Raw genomic sequence first — 18,386 nt, forward strand, 5'->3', positions numbered from 1 at the left:
TTCCTTGGGAATGGTTGTGTCTCAAAGTAATGTTCCCTTACTCTACGTATCTGTGCTTTATAAAATTCAGCCTTGCCCAGAGCTCTTTTCCTCCTCTCCTCCTCACAAACCTATCTATTGGCGGCTCAGAGATCAGCATACTGTGTAAATTTGTGTCTGGAAATACCTCTGAGCTCAACAGGTGCTGCAAAAGCGAATGTATTCTGTGGTCTCATTAGCCTTCCTCTCCATTGGCATTGACGTTATCCTTTTCCATTGCAGGAGCTGCAGTTGTTTAGAGGGCCCATGCTGCTTTTAAATCAATGCAAGAATTCCAGAGGATAGGCACTCAGAGCCTTCTGGCTGTTCAAGTATTTTCCATATCACTGAGTACATGGCATGGGGTGGTTTTAGAAAAGAGGAGCTTTGGTCGAGGGGAAGGAATGAAAATTAACACTAAAGGAATTAACAGTGTCCTACATCAAACTCATTTGGAATTTATGATGCCAACTTCTGCAAGGCTAGGTTAAATTTTAAGACAGCTTTTCCCATCGTAAATAATGAAGGTTCCTGCCCCTCCCTTCTCCTAGCCGTTGAATATTTGAAAGAATACCATACAGTTAATATTCCACTTTGGATCTTGGGAACTGGAAATTCCAATCCAGTTCAGTTTTAGAAGCCCTACTCACATCCTTGATAGTGACTCCAATTTGTCATTGTTCTAAATGCGTTGTGCCTAATCCTTACACTTTATTAAATAGGTTTATATTATGACACTTTACAGATGAGGAAACCTCAGGGAGGTTAAGTAAATGGCTCAGTCACAGGGCTAGTAAATGGTAAACCAGGACCTAAACCTAAAGCTCTAGAGACTCTGTCTTTAAGTACTATAGGTATTGCCTCCACAGAAGTACTATGAATCTCTAATCATATTTATTGGATTTTCTCATAATTATGTTTAACCCTGGAAAGCTCTCATGGGCAGAAGCCCGTTCCTCATCTTTCTAATAATCACGCCTAACAGTGTCTGGGCAACATAGGCCTCTGAAGAGAGGCCCTGCCATCCCGTAACAACCTACTTGAACAGCAGGCACTGTGGCACACAGATGGCTCATGTAATTTTGGTTTGTCAGTGATTTTTGGTTGGTATAAAAGATAACTCCTAGATTATATTTTATGGCCCCGTAGGATATTAATATGTTTTGGGTCTGTGTCAGGGGTCCCCAAGACCACTCCCAGGTTTGACATTTCACTAGGGGGACTCACAAGACTCAGCATATAGTTGCCTCACAGCTATGATTTATTACAGTGAAAGGATACAAAGCAAAATCAGGAAATCAAAAAGGCACCAAAGTAAAGTCCGGGGACACTAGGCTTGCGCTTCTAAGAATTCTCTCCGAGTAGTCACACAAGTTGAGCTTACTTCTCCCAGAGATGCATTGTGACAGCACACGTGAAATGTTCACCAGAGAAGCTTGTCAGAGACTCAGTGATGAGTGTTTTATTGGGAGCTGGCCACTTGGGCAGTTTCTGCCTGGCACCTACCAAAATGCCAGACTCATAGAAGGAAAGCATTTGTCCTGCACAAACCTCATTGTTTGTGTGGACAGTTTAGGCACAGTGAGCCACTTTGATCAGCTCTGGAATTGTTGGGAAAAGGGGAATCCCTTCCAGGGTCTGAGAGAGGGCTCTCGTCTAATGCTCAGAAATGAATTGTCCAAGGAGACACAAAGCAAGAGACTTTACTGACCAAGAGACTATATTGGGAAGGGGTGCCCAGGTAGGGAGCAGCAGGGAAGGGAGCCCAGAATTGTTCTGCCATGTGACTCACAGTCTCAGGTTATATGGTAATGAGGTTAGTTTCTGGGTTATCTCTGGCCATTCTGACTCAGGGTCCCTTCTGATGGCACATGCACGTCTCAGCCAAGATGAATTCCAGTGTGAGGGCTTCTGGAGGTAGGCAGGATATAGTCTCCTGCTTCCTCCTTTTGGCCCCTCCCGAATTCTTCCAGGTTAGTTGTTCTTTTTAATTGAAGGATAACCGCTTTACAATATTCTGTTGGTTTCTGCCATACGTCAAGATGAATCAGCCATAGGTAAACATTATGTCTCCTCCCTCTTGAACCTCCCTCCCACCTCCTACCCCATCCCACTCTTCTAGGTTGTTACAGAGTCCCAGTTGGAGATCCCCGAGTCATACAGCAAATTCCCACTATTTGTTTTACATATGGTAGTGTATATTTCCATGGCTTCCCTGGTGGCTCAGCAGTAAAGAATCTGTCTGCAAAGCAGGAGCCACAGGAGGCATGGGTTTGATCCCTAGGTCGGGAAGATCCCCTGGAGGAGGGCATGGCAACCCACTGCTGTATTCTCACCTGGAGGATCTCCATGGACAGAGGAGCCTGGTGGGCTAGTCCATAGGGTCGCAGAGTCACACACAACTCAAGCAACTTAACACACACGATTCCATGCTACTCTCTCCATCCATCCCACCCTCTCCTTCCCCCAACTGTGTGTCTGTAAATCTATTCTCTATGTCTGCATCTCCATTGCTGACCTGCAAATAGGCTCATCAGTACCATCTTTCTAGATTCCATATATATGCATTAATATATGCTATTATGTTTTTCTCTTTCTTACTTCACTGTATAATAGGCTCTAGGTTCATCCATCTCATTAGCACTGGCTCAAATGCACTCCTTTTTATGGTTGAGTAATATTCCACTATATATGTACTACAACTTCTTTATACATTCATCTGTTGATAGGTATCTATGTTGCTTCTATGTCTGTAAATAGTGCTGCAATGAACATAGGTGTACATGGTTTTTTCAATTATGGTTTTCTCAGAGTATATGCCCAGTAGTGGGATTTGTTGGGTCATATTTTTCCTAGTATTGTATTATTTCTAGGGTAGTTTATTCCTAGTGTTTTAAGGAATCTCCATATTGTCTTCCATAGTGGCTGTTATCAATTTATATTCCCACCAACATTGCAAGGGAGTTCCCTTTTTCCCTCACTCTCTCCAGGTTAGTTTTATAAGACATACTATGGGTTGGTGTGTCCTCCTTCCTTGTAGCCCCTCCCAAATTTTCCTGGTTAGTTTTCAGTGGCAGCACTGCGTTCTTTATTGGGACCTCCTTTTGTGAGACAACTCAGACAAGCGGTTATCATTGTGACTGGCCAAGATGGACAGTTTTGGTCAACTGTTCCCTAACAAAACGGGGGGACATTCCTAAAATCCAAGTTCTTGAGATGCCAGCCAAGGGTGACTCTTGTAAGCAGGTCTCTCTGAGGATAAGCAGTCATTGGCTATGTTAATGCTTTTCAGCACAGGACTTTTATCCCAACATTCTTTAGTATCTATAAATGCCTCCTGAATTGTCCTTTGAACCATCCTATTCCTTTATCAATGAGTTAAAGAAATCTTTGACATATGTTCAGTATATATATATATATATATATATATATGTGTGTGTGTATATATATATGTATATGTTTATGCTGTCAACTTAAAGTTTTACTTTGACAGATGTAACCTAAACAGGCTAAATGGAGTCCAAACTTAAAAGCTAAAAGACACCAATTCTATCAGGCTGATTACTGCACAAGCTTAATTATTAAAAAAAACAAACTGTATTTCCATTTCATATTTTCTTACTATCTCTACATTTTAGAAAGCACTCTGATATAGATGGCAAAGAAAGAAAGGGAAGTCGCTCAGTCGTGTCCAACTCTTTGTGACCCCACGGGGTAGCCTGCCAGGCTCCTCCATCCATGGAATTTTCTGGGCAAGGATACTGGAGTGGGTTGCCATTTCCTTCTCCAGGAGATCCTCCTGACCCAGGGATCGAACCTGGGTCTCCCGCACTGCAGGCAGACTCTTCACTGTTTGAGCCACCAGGGAGGCCCTGATATAGATGGCAATCACTTGGTTATTTGTACTTGAGGCACATATTATTAATAATAAAAAAGAAATGTTTCTTTAGGTAGGTGGTAATATATAAAGATTCATTTCCTCTTTGGAATATGAAATCAGAATATGAAAATACTATCATAAAAAAAGCTGAGCACCAAAGAATTGATGCTTTTGAACTGGTGCTGGAGAAGACTATTAAGAGTCCCTTGACAGCAAGGAGATCAAACCAGTCAATTCTAAAGAAAATCAACCCTGAATATTCATGAAAGGACTGATGTTGAAGCTGAAGCTCCAGTACTGGCCACCTGATGCAAAGAACCGACTCACTGGAAAAGACCCTGAAGCTGGGAAAGACTGAGGGCAGGAGAAGAAGGGGGAGCTAGAAGATGATATGGTTGAATGGCATCACCAACTCAATGGGCATGAATTTGAGCAAACTCTGGGAAATAGTGAAGGAAAGGGAAGCCTGGTGTGCTACAGTCAGTGGGGTTGCAAAGAGTCGGACACAACTTAGCAACTGTACAACAACATCATTGCTTAAAGATGAAATCCCCCCACTTAACTGTATGACATATTAGCCCAAAGTTTAAAATGATATATATCCTTTATATATCTATAAAGTTTTGAGCCCTTAAAAAAGAGTAACTTTGATTTTAAGTTCAAATATAACATGCAGAAGACAAAAAGTAATAGCCTTTTATGAACTTTATTATGCTTCATACATTTCTCTAGTCATTTCAGATTTCAATAAATGTGTTCCTATACTTTGTGAACTGCATTTTAAAATTAGAGATAATTTTACAAATCTTCATATACAATGATACCAAATAAAAAACAAATTAAGCTTTATTAGCAAATCTAAGTAAGAGCTGGCATAGTTAACATAAGCATTCAGAAGGTAAACATTTCTTGAATAAAAAAATAGGAAATATTTTAATGAAAAAAAAAATCAGGGATTGAGGAGGGAGAACATTTTTCAAACAGCAGCTGGCACTTTCTTCACAATTTGTATCAGTTGTGAAAATACATCATTAGATAAATACTGATATGATATTTACAAAGTAGAGAGAAGAGGAAAAACCTTCTAAGTATCAAGGTCTTTCATCTGTTACTCTCTTCCATCTTCTAGATCCATTACTTTGCATACCAACTAAAATTGTGATTCTAGTGAACTATGGTTGAAAGCTTATCAATTAAGTCATCAATAGTGTAAACCAGAAGTTGAATGTCTGCTTTTTCCTTCATTCGGTGATCACTATTCTTTCGGAGGATGACATCTACGTCTGTGCTAACTACTCGGTCAGCAACCTGCACGGATGTATGCCACGGTACAATATCATCCTTCATGCCGTGGAGCAATCTTACGGGACACTTCACAGGAATAGGACTATGTAACAAGCAGTGGTGCTCAGCTTCTTTAATGACACTGTACTGAATGCGATAAACTCCTTCTTCACTGTATTTTGATGGCATGAGCCACACACCTTTCATTTCTATTTCCTTTTTTGTCTGTTGGAACAAATGAAAATAAAAGTATTTATGCAACATTAATACATGCAATAGTCTTAAACAATCTAAGGAAAGCGGTCTTTGAAGAAGAGGAAAAGAGATAACAAAAACATAACAATGATAATTATCAATAATTAAATACCATGTGCAAATATCTGTAACAAGTATTTTCCACTTAGTATCTCACAGGATCCTGATAATAATTTTGTTATTATTTCAATTTTACAAAAGAGGATATTAGACTATTACACAGCTTTAAAGTTGAAAGGCAGTAACTGCTGTGGCTAGGATTCAAACTTAGATTTAACTAACTGTATCATATAAAATCTTAAATCAGGCATTGTTTCATCCCAGTTCAAAGGGAAAATAAGGAGAAAAATACAATAATTTCTTGGAATCAGTAGAGGTAGCATTGATATTACATCAAATCAAATCTTAGGAATAAAAACTGTTTAGATTTAAAAATCATGAAACTAAAAGTGTGATTAGTGGAAGTTACTAAAATGGGGGTGAGGTAGGGGGAAAGGGAGAAGAATGGAGCATACTGCTAAAAATGAAAAATAAGACAGTGGTTATTCTGGGGCAACAATACACGCCCAATTTTAGGCTGAATGTAAAAAAAAAAGTAGTTTTTGCCTTTCAGAGTCCTATGGAATGAGAAGAAAACTGTCTATTGTTCTGGATGACAAAGAATTCTTCCAAATATCTCCTGAAAACTGAGCAATGGTATCATTTCTACCTTTAAAATAAAATGCTGGGTATTCTGTGATTCTTGAAGAATCTCTATTTTTGAGATCATAATTTATCTTAAACATTTTTTCTACTTTAAGTAACATATACTCATTATTGAAGACAGGGAAAAGATAAAAAGCATAAGAAGAAATAAATCACCAATAATCCTATCTCATGGATATAACAACCAACCATTAATATTCTGGCTTATTTCCTTCTAGTATTTCTATATGTGCTTGGTTTTAGATATACAATATGTAAAACACTTAGCTATTACAATTCATATATAGTTTTCAGTGCTTATTTATTTAATATATATATATATTTCTGGGTTTTAAAAGATTAGATTAAAAGTTCTTAAAGACTGGATAACTGTCTACCACAATGCATACAAGATAATTAACTCAACCATTTCCATACAGCTGAGTACTTCTAGGAACATCTTTGAACATAAAGGGTTATATGTATATAATAAATTCTTTGGAAAGATTATCACAGCTTGAATTAGTAAATCAAGATGTAAATAGCTTTAAGCCTCTTGCAACCACATAATATGAAGGGAATTTCTGTCTAGAAAAAAAAAAGTGGATGGCTTATCAAAAATAAAGAAAAATACAAGGAAAGAAAAGCTACATACAACGTATTTTAAAAAATTTGTATTTAAATTTTCAATAAAAATATTGTTATTTCCACATTTAAAACTGTTCACTTATTACAAATTCAGAGGCAAAAAAGAATTTAAACAGTAAAATATATATGATGTTATCTATATGTATTTAGGTATTTTAATGTATTTTATAAAATTCCAAAAATATTTCAGTGAAAAAGCTGTATACCTGAAAGCTAGACTTCTAAATATCTACAGCCAAATTATTTAAAATAGAGTAAAAAACTATATTATAACGTATATTAATATCATGGGGTGTTCCACATTAAAGCAACATGTGAACCAAATATTTAAAGCAAAAAAAATGATATTCAGTTATCCTCCAACTACTTATGACTGTTCCTGAATTTGTAATTTCAGTAGTTAGAACTTAGTTCCATTGATTATTAGATGAAGGGGCAACTATGCTAATTACCAAGACATAATAATAGTTGCATTTTAAGCACTGCTGCTTCCCAGCTAGCTCTGTTATCTGCTATTGAGGTGAATGAATACTGTTCATTTGAAGAACAGACTTTACAAATTCTTGTATGTCCCAAAGCCTCAAAAACAAAAACTAAAGGAATAGTAAAAACAGCTTTAATCAAAGAAAATGTACAATATTCATAATTCTTACACCAAAAGAAACTAGCAAGGCAATGTGTCTGTGAAGTTTGGATTCCAACAGCTGTGCATCCTGTCTGATGCCCTCTAGTGTCCACAGAGAAATCTGTATGCAGGTCGAGAATAAACAGTTAAACTGGACATGGAACAACAGAATGGTTCCAAATTGGGAAAGGAGTCCGTAAAGGCTGTATATTGTCACCTTGCTTATTTAACATATGCAGAGTACATCATGCAAAATGCCGGGCTGGATGAAGCACAAGCTGGAATCAAGATTGCCGGGAGAAATATCAATAACCTCAGATATGCAGATGACATCATCTTTATGGCAGAAAGTAAAGAAGAACTAAAGAGCCTCTTGATGAAAGTGAAAGAGGAGAGTGAAAAAGTTAGCTTAAAACTCATCATTCAGAAAACTAAGATCATAGCATCTGGTCCCATCACTTCATGGCAAAGAGATGGGAAACAATGGAAACAGTAAGAGACTATTTTTTTGGGCTCCAAAATCTCTGCAGATGGTGACTGCAGCCATGAAATTAAAAGACGCTTGCTCCTTGGAAGAAAAACTATGACCAACCTAGACAGCATATTAAAAAGCAGAGACATTACTTTACCAAAAAAGGTCCGTCTAGTCAAAGCTATGGTTTTTCCAGTAGTCATGTATGGATGTGTGAGTTGAAAGAAAGCTGAGCGCCAATGAATTGATACTTTTAAACTGTGGTGTTGGAGAAGACTCTTGAAGATTCCCCTGGACTGCAAGGAGATCCAACCAGTCCATCTTAAAGGAAATCAGTCCTGAATATTCCTTGGAAGGACTGATGCTGAAGCTGAAACTCCAATAGTTTGGCCACCTGATGCAAAGAACTGACTCATTTGAAAAGACCCTGATGCTTTGAAGATTGAAGGTGGGAAGAGAAGAGCACGACAGAGGATGAGATGGTTGGATGGCATCACTGACACAATGGACACTGAGTTTGAGAAGGCTCCAGGAGTTTGTGATGGACAGGGAAGCCTGGTGTGCTGCAGTTCATGGGGTTGCAAAGAGTCGGACATGACTGAGTGACTGAACTGAACTGAAGTGTCCACAGAAGGAGACAATGATTCGAGTTAGAGGCAAATCAAATTCCCACACAAACAATGAATAACGCTGGGTCTTAACATTTCCAGGGCTAAAGAAGACAGTAAAAACCTCTAGGTCTATTCCCTTGACACTGTGAGCACTGGCTGTTTCTGTGGAGAAGAGATAGAGATCTAGTGTCCAGTCCCTTTCTTTACACATGTTTTTAAGTTTAAAGGGCTCAACATGTTTAAGAATTCTTCACTGGTATGATTTAGGATTAGCAAAGAAATACCCTGATTTGCAGAACATAGATCTTCTCAGTCAATTATGGGCTATCTACCATATCCCCATATCCCCTCTCTGAGTGATGGATGTACACACATACAGAGAAATGTACATAGATCTTGTCATTTCCCAATAGCCCCCCAAACTGTGTAATCAACGCCTTTCCAACAGGCCATCTTCTTGAAATAATTTCCCACCATGAGAAGCAGAGTAAGGGGTTCAAGGTTTAGATGCAGAGGATACAATGGCAGGAAAATTTAGCAGCATGACATTAAGCATCTATGTATGAGAAACAAGAAAGTAAAAAAAAAAAAAATCTCAGAAATAGGTAAGTGCAAAGATCAGCTTCGTAATTTTAGCCCTGACTGGAAATCATATGAAGAAACTGACTTTGCAGACAATGTCATTTCTAACAATGTGAACTAAGAATAAACTTAGAACAGATAGTATTCAATGCAGAACTAGAGGCAAAAGTCAATGATATGCTACTCTTCAACACTGCATATGCTTTTTCCTTCTGTTTCTTCTCTTTCTCCTCCTTATCCCCTGCTCTCTACAGCAGTGGTTCTCAAACTTCACCTGGGGCCTTGTTAAAACGGACGACTGGGCCACACTCCCAGTTTCTGATTCAGTGGGTCTGGTGAAGCTCAAGAATACACATTTCTATTAATACAAGTTCTCAGGTGATGCTGTTACTGCTGGCCTGGGGACTACACTTTTTGAACCATGGCTCCAGACTGTTTCTTTCTGCTAGGATTATTCCCATAGGTGAAATTTAGATGCCAAGGAAAAATATGCCCAAGGAGAACTCAACTGATTTCCAAACAAAAAAATTACACACATAAAAATAAACAGCTATTACCCACCACTTTTTTTATTCTCGCAGACAACTGAAGTGCTTAAACATACATTCAAGCACAAAGTATAATAAACCAATTATCTTTCCAATTATTTCAGAAACCTTATTTCTACCATGATTTGCAGAAGAACATGCTACTGATGAAAAGCACCTTTTTTTTTTAAAGGTGAAAATTAGAAGTAGAAAAAGAATGCCAAATTAGTGTCTAGGCCAGGAATGGCAAATCTTATCTCCTGTGTGTGTGACTGACAGTGTGTGCTCGGAGAGCTCTGCTAAGAGAGAATCTGAGGCTTTAAGGCTTAAAAAAAAGAACTTTCATAACTGATTAGCTGATTTAACAGGGTTGTAGAATAGGTAGTAATAATATTACCCATAGGCCACAAAATAAGACTAAGAGGTACACAGAGAGATCACAATGTATGATCCAAATAAATCAATGTGGTTAATAACATGTTGATAAAACAAGAAGTTTAAAGTGTGATTTCATTCATGTGACACAACGATGTGAAGGGACTGTGAAAAAACAGAAAATCTTAAACAGGAGACCAAATAGTTAAAAGGGGCTTCCCTGGTGGTTCAATTGGTAAAGAATCTGCCTGCAATGTGGGAGATCTGGGTTCGATCCCTGGGTTGGAAGATCTCCTGGAGAAGGAACCAGCTACCCACTCCAGTATTTGGGCCTGGAGAATTCCATCGACTGTATAGTCCATGGGTCGCAAAGAGTTGGACACGACTGAGTGACTCTCACTCACTCAAATAGTTAAAAAAAGCAAAGAAATGGTATACAAAAAGTCAGTCAAGACAAAAGATGGGCCAGCGTAACAAGTCAAAGGATAGATGACACAGGCACAAAATTCAGAGAAAGACGGAGCAGGAGAACAGGAGGGATACACTGAGGTTGCCTCGGACTTACCTCAACAGGAAGCTGGTTAAACTGTGTCACCAGGCCATCTACAGCTGTCGCTACGCCAATGAGAGCAACAACCTTCTGTGGCCGTGCGATTGCAGCATGAAACATAAGCCACCCACCGAGGCTAGATCCAACCAGTATCTAAAAACAAAAGCACATTGTTTTTTTTTTCTTGTGCAATAGAGTTTATTAAAGTATAAAAGAGATAGAGAAAGCTTCTGACATAGGCATCAGAAGGGGGCAGAAAGAGTACCCCCTTGCTAGTGTTAGCAGTGGAGTTTGAAGAGGAATTTCTTTTTCTTTTTGGTAAGGGAGGGACTAATTTCATAGAATGTATATATTTTCTTCCTTTATATCCACTGGCTCCAAGACTTTTAATATTTAGCACAAAGTAAAATTAAGATTATGATTACTTTTTGTTAAAGTATCAGATCTACAATAGAGAGTAAATTAGACAAATAAAATTTGTAAAATGAAAAGTAAAATGCTACTTACATTTTAGGAGAAAGTGAAAATGATAGAACTGATTGATTTGACATTAAAATATAAAAATTGACTGTTAGACATTTAAAATATTAAATATTTGCATCTAGTGAAACAGCTCAAATATCATGAGGTTATAGTCCACAACGATTATCACCATATTTAACAAAAACAGTCACCTGTGGTCCTTCAGCCAAGTCATCAATTATAGAAAGAACATCTTTTCTCCACTTCCCCACTGTGCATTCTTCTAAGTTACCATCTGAATTTCCAACTCCTGAGTAATCAAACCTGGAGAAAGAGAAAACATATTTGTTTCTAGATATCTAGTATTTGCTTCCCTAATTTCTAAGGAAGATAGTACATTAATTACAATGCCTCAACTCTATTAAAATAAAAGTGAAGTCAGTATGTATTTTAGCAAATCTTATTGGCTTAACCTTCAAATACCTCCCAGTCACTCACTTTCTCACCTCCTCCACTGTGCCAGCCTGATCCAAGTCACTATTCTCTCTCGACTGAACTAATGCAAGAGTCTCCTAGTAAATCTCCATTTTCATTTTTCACCCTCACAGTCTAATCCCCACACAGTAGTCAGTGATCCTTAAAAAAAAAACAAAACACACACAACAAAAAAAAGATCATGTCCTGCACATACCCTTCAAAGGTTCTGTATAATCTTTAAGTAAAATCCAAAGTCCTTACCTTCTTCTAGCCTCTAACTACCTCTCTGATCTCATTTCTTCCATTTCTCTCTCCCTCCCAACTGTATCCTCATTTTTCTTTTTCAGGTTAATGGAATACACCATCCACATTCCTGACTCAGGGGTTTTACATCAGCTTCTCCTTCCCTGTGGACGACTCTACCTGAGACATTCACTCAGACTGCTCCCTGACTTCAGCCGGGCTCCAGTGTTACATCTCCAGAAGCCTTCTCTGACCATTGAACCTAAAGCTGTGCCTCTTTCATCATTCTCCAGTCCTTTACTCTGTTTTATTCTCTTTACAGCAAATACTGCTACCTGACAATATGTGTGTATTGGATTACTGGTTTGTGGCCTGTCTCCCACACTAGAATGGTATGTAGGAACAGTAGAATGGTGTGACTATTTTCTTAGAGATAAGGGATTTAAAAGTGGAGAAAGAAATTAAAATTTTAAGTATGAAGTGACGTCGTTTTGGATTCTTGGGAAATAGGATAACAAGGCAGAAGCTGAAGTCTAAGTCACAGTTATTATTTCTCCTCAATCCAAGGGATGTAGAAGACAGACCAGGGAGAACAGGGGAGAAAAACCCAATTCTCCTTTACCTTCCTCTGTGGGTAAAGACGTCTCTACTTGCTATATTGTTTACAGTTGCCTTCCAAGTATATGGTGAAGATGCAAAACACACGTACGCTGACGCTGTTGTGTCCGACTCTTTGTGACCCTGTGGACTGCAGCCCTCCAGGCTTTTCTGTCCATGGGGATTCTCCAGGCAAGAATATTGGAGTGGGTTGCCATGCCCTTCTCCAAAACACACGTACAGGGCCTTCAAAAAGGTAAATACAGCATTCAGTGACACTGATGGGTAACAAGTAAAAAATACAGTTTATTCTTGTACCCTAACCAAGTGACAAAGATTTGGCAATTTAAAACTTTTAATCACAGTAAGGCAATTCTGTCCTAGCAGCCTCAATATTCTCAAGTCTAAATATATTTTATATTTACCAAATCTAAAATTTCAAATTTTATTAGAAATCATCATGAGAGAAGACCAGTCCCAAAGCCATGTGTCATATTCCTGAGCTCTGACTCAATCTTAATATCCTGGATGGTGGCAGGATATTAAGAAACCATTTCCACCGAACCATAGGTACTGTTCTTGTATAATATACAAAACTAACCATTTCTTCATTCAAGATCTAAGTGTTACAGACAAAATCACAAAGTAAACTGAGAAACTGGGAGTATAAATAGAAGACAAAATCTCTTCAATCTTTATGTCTCCTACATTGGCAGGCAGGTTCTTTATCACTAGCGCCACCTGGGAATCCCTTAAAACAAGTTAAAGTGCAATCAATTGCTAATAGTGATTAGATTGCAATGAAGTTTGATAAAAGCATATAAAAAGGAGCCTGATCAAATTAAAAATTGTAATGAATGGCTATACTGTATAAGGTTTTAAATACACACTTAGGTTACATTTTAATACAGTACCACATATTCCTTTGGATAAAAGGAATAAGACTAAATTCATAAATTGTCTGTATACACTATAATTTCATGATTACTAAATATACCTTAAAAAGAAAATTTATTTCATACGCATCTAAAATGCAGAAAACTCCCTCATACATCTTAAAGGCAGACAGGAACTGGCTATAGCTCTTACAGTCTCAATTTAAATCCAGAACTGATAAAAATGAGGATTTCTTGAGTTAAATTCTTTTGGGGACAAAGGAGAATGATGGCAATTTTTCTGATGTCATCATGTCTTGCTCAAGATTGTCCTCCTTCTTGGATTGCTCTTCCTTCTTACCTAAATCCTAACTATTTTTTGGTGTTCCTTTATAGTTTTTCTATCCACTTCAATCCCTATTTTTCTCTCAATATATACAGTTAAGGATCATGCTCTTTGACATAATCACATTTTGATGAATATTTCTGCCTAATTTCCCATATGTATTTTATCTTGCATTCCTCCACCCTGATTAAAAGATCCTTACAGGCAATGACCATGTTTTAAAATTCTTTGTATATTTTACAGCACCATTGTAGGGTTAGAAGGTCTACTTGTAAAAAATACTCCAGTTTTAAGGATAACAGTTAATTGGGAACATTTTTAAGAGTTCTGAGCATGAAAATGAAATAATTCAGTTAATTTGATAAAAGGAGTAAGACTAAATTCATATAACTGATAATTTCTGCTAATATACTGAGTAGATAAAAGTCATTTTTAAGTCTAACAGTTTTTTATTTTTATTTCTAACTACTTATTTCTGAAAGCTGTATTTTCTAGACCTATTGAGTGAATGATACTGAAACTCTTCTAAAAACTACATAAATAGATATTTAGGTTGCTAGTGCTAGAAATGAATTCAGAAATTATATTTCATCCAATCTCCTCCTTTTTATGATGAAGAAAACAGGTCCAGCATTTATTAACAGACTCATCTTGTCATAGCTAATGTTAGTATTAATTCTAGAGTTCATGTTTCTTGAATTTCAGGCCAGTGCTCTTTTTACTAACCCATACTATCTCTTCTGGCAAATTAGGCACTAAATAAATGACTGTTCTAAGTGAACAACCCTAATAACAGTGAAACATTATTTTAGTAAAATAGTTATCAGTATGAAATATTAAGAATTGTAAAATCAAGTAGTAAACAACACATATCTTTATTTATGCTTATTATACATATTCAGACTACAGAAATGAGAGGAAAGAGGAAATTCAGTGAAAATGTGAATTACACAATATTAATTTTACAGTATTAAACACAGATGCTATTTTAAACTACATATTTTGAAAGTAATGAAATAAACAGTGGTTAAATAACAGTGGTCCTTAAGTCCGCAAAGGAAAACCACACTATAAGAGATTACAAAAAAGCCACCTAGTATACTGGTTTGCTGTCATGTTAGAAAATTGTTTCTAAAGAGCTTAAGTTACCACTAGTTTCCTTGTCTGCCAGCATCATCAGTGTGGCACAAAGACCATATGGGAGGGAGGTTCACAAGGGAGGGGACATACTTATACCTATGGTTGATTCATGCTGATATATGGCAGAAACCAACACAATATTGTAAAGCAATTATCTTCCAGTTAAAAAAAAAAAAAACTATTAACAATTGCATTTTACATGAACCCTAAATCACAAGATGAAAGTTTACAGACCATTAAAATAAATCAATCTATAAAAATGCTGGCATTTGTTTCAGTTGGTTAGAGCAGAAGTAATTCTTGACTGCCAAGGTAAATGGTAGCAATATTTTCTTTGAAATGTGTTATTCCTACCTTATATAGGCGTGACCTAGAGATTTGCAAAACTCCTCAATCGCCAATGCTTTTGTACCATTCATATTAGAAATATAGCCAGGGAGGAAGATAATTCCTGGACTTTTGCCTTTTAGCCTTTTATAAGCCAGGTTTGGGAGGTCTGGTCGACTAAGGAAAGAGACTGATGTCTTGTGTCTGCAAGCTAAACAAAGCACACAAAACATAAAGTTTGCAAATACAGTTTTTGGAAAACCATACATATTTTCAATTTTAATTTTCTTAACTCATCAAATTGATATCAAATACTATTTCCATTTCATAGAAAAAAATAGACATGAAGTATTAAAGTCACAAGTCTGTGCCTATCTTTAAAAATCATGTCACAATTGATCTTCTCTGAGCAAGGTTCAAACATGATTCTTCCAAAATACACAACAAGGAAATTTCAAGGCCACTAAAGACAGAGTGACTTGTTAAAAATGTTTTCCTGTTGCTGTTATATCATCTGTCCCAAACAGTATCAATCAATATTCAGATTTACCTACACTAGTTTTAAGCCTTTTCTTGGGAGATTTCAGTCTTCTTTGACATTTTTTTTAATGTCTGAGGGGTTTCACATCCTCTCCTTTTTGGTGGGAAGGGAAAGAAACAAGTTTGGTCTGATGTTGGGAAACTGAATCAAAGATAGAGGTGTCGGCCCCTTTTATGACTTATTCTTTCTCCACCCATAAAGACCTGGGCCATGGTAATAGCCAATCATGATTCTCTATCTGCTGAGGAGGGTTTGTGAACAGTTTCTTTACAAGTAACCTTGAATAAATGTGTAACACCATTTTTGGAAAAAGATTTCTCATAGGGCTCCCAATCACTGCGTTTTATTTGTTGGTCTGGCTTTCTTGAAAGGTACACGCAAATCTGAATGCAAGTAAAAAGGCACACTGGGCAACCTTATAATGATATTCCACTCCACTATCTTTAAAGTTCTTTCCCCATCCTACAGTAAGGTCAGTGTGTGCCTGTGTTCAGTGACCTCCGACTCCCTGGGACCCCATGGATTGTATAGCCCACCAGGTTCCTCTGGCCATGGAATTTTCCAGGCAAGAATACTGGAGTGGGTTGCCATTTCCTTCTCCAGGGGATCTTCCTTACCCAGGGACTGAACCCATCTCTTGCGTCTCCTGCATTGGCAGGCAGATTCTTTACACTGTGACCACCACCTGGGAAGCCATAAAGTCAATACTTCCTCTTAAAAAATGTAGAACGATGTTTAAAAACAAAAAGTCATTTACAATCCCATTTTCTCCCTCCAGAGAAATCAGATTTGTGTATTCCCTTAACAGTCTTTTTCTGGACTAATGAAATCTTTTTTATTCCTTGAAACCTTTCTCTATTGTGGCTAACTAAAACTTCACAGTTTCTTCCATGTGAGCTAATAAAGTTTTCCTCATTTTGGATTTGAGAAGTTGATTTTTTAAACACTGAACTGAAGGCCTTAAAGCTATCCCTTTTACACGTAGGCTTGCTTCAGAGTTTCAACGCATAGTGAAATATGCCAAATTTAAAACTTTTAGTGAAAAACAAGATAAGTAGGAGCCAGTTATGTAGACTGACAGATTGTAGCAGCAAAAATGTTCTTTTCCCATTTCTTTAGCACTCAAAAACTCCTTCCTATCCTCTTTTCCATATTACTTTCCAACAGGAAATTTTCCATGAGACCATCACAATTTATTTAATCTTGATGAGTTATAAATGGTCATCTTCTTAACATAATATCCATAAATGATCTTTGTACTATAAGAATTAGCTCAAAATCTGAGGCATATATCTTCAGTGAAACTACTAAACAGTGAAAGAGAATCATACTCTAGCTAATGAAATGACATACTATACTTTGCTAGAGGGACAGCCTTTTTGGTTGTGTACAATTAAATTGACTATATATTTAAAAATTTTAATTCAAAACAAAGGGTATTTACAAACACAGTCCCCATTTCAAGCACCATGCATCTGACAGCTGCGGGGCAAGGGTATGAACCCCAAAATAAAAAGACATAATTCAGAAAGACAGGCTATGTATATGGGGGAGTGGAGGTGGGATGAGTCGGAGAAGAATCAAGCAGAAAGAAATATTCAGGGGCTGTAATTTTTGTCCAAATTCTAACTTCCTTTGTAGAGTAATGGCTATGGTTTTTACTGGACTGGAATCTTGGCGGCCGGGTTGGGGCGGGAAGACCCAAAACAATCAAAAAACGCAGAAGTTTACACTTTTACAAAGAACATGTAAAACCTTCCTGTAAAATCGCTCAAGAGAGAGCAGGTCTAAGCAACTAACAGTCACGATCTGTAAACCCCTTAAAACGTGCATAGGAAAGATAAAGCAATTAATAATCAAACACATTAAATGGACACCTGAATTTTTCCTAGTCTTAGCGCTTAATACAGGGTAGGTGGGCAGAGAGAATCCTTGAACTACAGAGCATAACGCCAACCACTGCCCGAGCTGTCAGGACACCCCGGGGCCTGGCAGAGCTCTCTCACTACCTTCATCAGAATTGTTGAAAGAATTGGGGTACTGAGAACCTGGAAAGAGGATTTCTGAACGGAGAGCCAAAAACGCACGGGACAGGAACTGACGAAATCCGGTATGTTCGAAAGAACGAGTCTTACTCCAGTCTTTCGGACACTGACCTCGGAGCCATTGTGGCGCCCGCTCGGTCTTCCGTGCAAGTAACGTGCTGAGACCATGGTGGAAGCCGAAGGTGACTGCCGCCCAGCCCCACTTGCGACAAGGTACCCAAGCGGCCACAACACCCAGACCCACCCCCGCCATCTTCCCAGCAGCCCCTGCGCCCTGCGCCCGCCTACTGAGATGCGCACTGCACCCAGAAACCAAAGTGCGCATGCGCCGCTGGCTGGAAGTAGCAAATTATGGTAAACAGCCCGGGCCAGAGTTTCCGCCTCCAGAGAGCGCACAGGCGCAGAGTGTCGTCGCTCTTAACAGCGTTTTTCTGCTGGGCTATGCTGTGGGGAGGTTTCAGTTCAGTTAAGTCGCTCAGTCGTGTCCGACTCTTTGCGACCCATGGTCCCCATGGAGCACGCCAGGCTCCGCTGCTGCTGCTGCTGCTAAGTCGCTTCAGTCGTGTCCGACTCTGCGACCCCATTGACGGCAGCCCACCAGGCTCCCCCGTCCCTGGGATTCTCCAGGCAAGAACGCTGGACTGGGTTGCCATTTCCTTCAATGCATGAAAGGGAAAAGTGAAAGTGAAGTCGCTCAGTCGTGTCCGACTCTTCGCGACCCCATGGACTACCAGGCTTCTCCGTCCATGGGATTTTACAGGCGAGAGTACTGGAGTGGGGTGCCATTGCCTTCTCCCCAGGCTCCAATGACCATCACCAACT

The 18,386-nt window shown here is 38.3% G+C and overlaps 1 protein-coding gene across 3 annotated transcripts; it reads right to left on the reverse strand.

The window, feature by feature from the left end:
* Positions 1-4,585: 4,585 nt before the first annotated feature.
* On the reverse strand, positions 4,586-17,835 carry ABHD10 (abhydrolase domain containing 10, depalmitoylase). 3 transcript variants are annotated; one of them, XM_081542496.1, is made up of 5 exons: positions 17,676-17,835; positions 15,006-15,189; positions 11,186-11,297; positions 10,527-10,664; positions 4,586-5,407 (listed from the first exon to the last, which is right to left on the reverse strand). In XM_081542496.1, exons 1-5 carry the CDS (start codon positions 17,815-17,817, stop codon positions 5,063-5,065), a joined length of 921 nt encoding a protein of 306 aa, XP_081398622.1. In that variant the 5' UTR covers positions 17,818-17,835; the 3' UTR covers positions 4,586-5,062. The 3 variants fall into 3 exon arrangements, with proteins under 3 accessions (XP_081398622.1, XP_081398611.1, XP_081398600.1); XM_081542485.1 differs by having other exon boundaries at positions 17,568-17,835; XM_081542474.1 differs by having other exon boundaries at positions 17,529-17,835.
* Between the last annotated feature and the right edge of the window lie 551 nt (positions 17,836-18,386).

The sequence above is a fragment of the Giraffa tippelskirchi genome, chromosome 2 (assembly GCF_054371585.1).
Source record: "Giraffa tippelskirchi isolate mGirTip1 chromosome 2, T2T-mGirTip1v1.2.pri, whole genome shotgun sequence".
Taxonomy (NCBI): domain Eukaryota; kingdom Metazoa; phylum Chordata; class Mammalia; order Artiodactyla; family Giraffidae; genus Giraffa; species Giraffa tippelskirchi.

Excerpts from the sequence above, each read along its gene's own strand:
- ABHD10 (XM_081542474.1), bottom strand. The coding sequence starts at position 17,817 with ATGGCGGGGGTGGGTCTGGGTGTTGTGGCCGCTTGGGTACCTTGTCGC. Across the intron at positions 15,190-17,528 it reads TTTCAACAATTCTGATGAAG|CTTGCAGACACAAGACATCA; the intron begins GTAGTGAGAGAG and ends TGCTTTGTTTAG. Across the intron at positions 10,665-11,185 it reads ACTTGGCTGAAGGACCACAG|ATACTGGTTGGATCTAGCCT; the intron begins GTGACTGTTTTT and ends TTTTGTTTTTAG.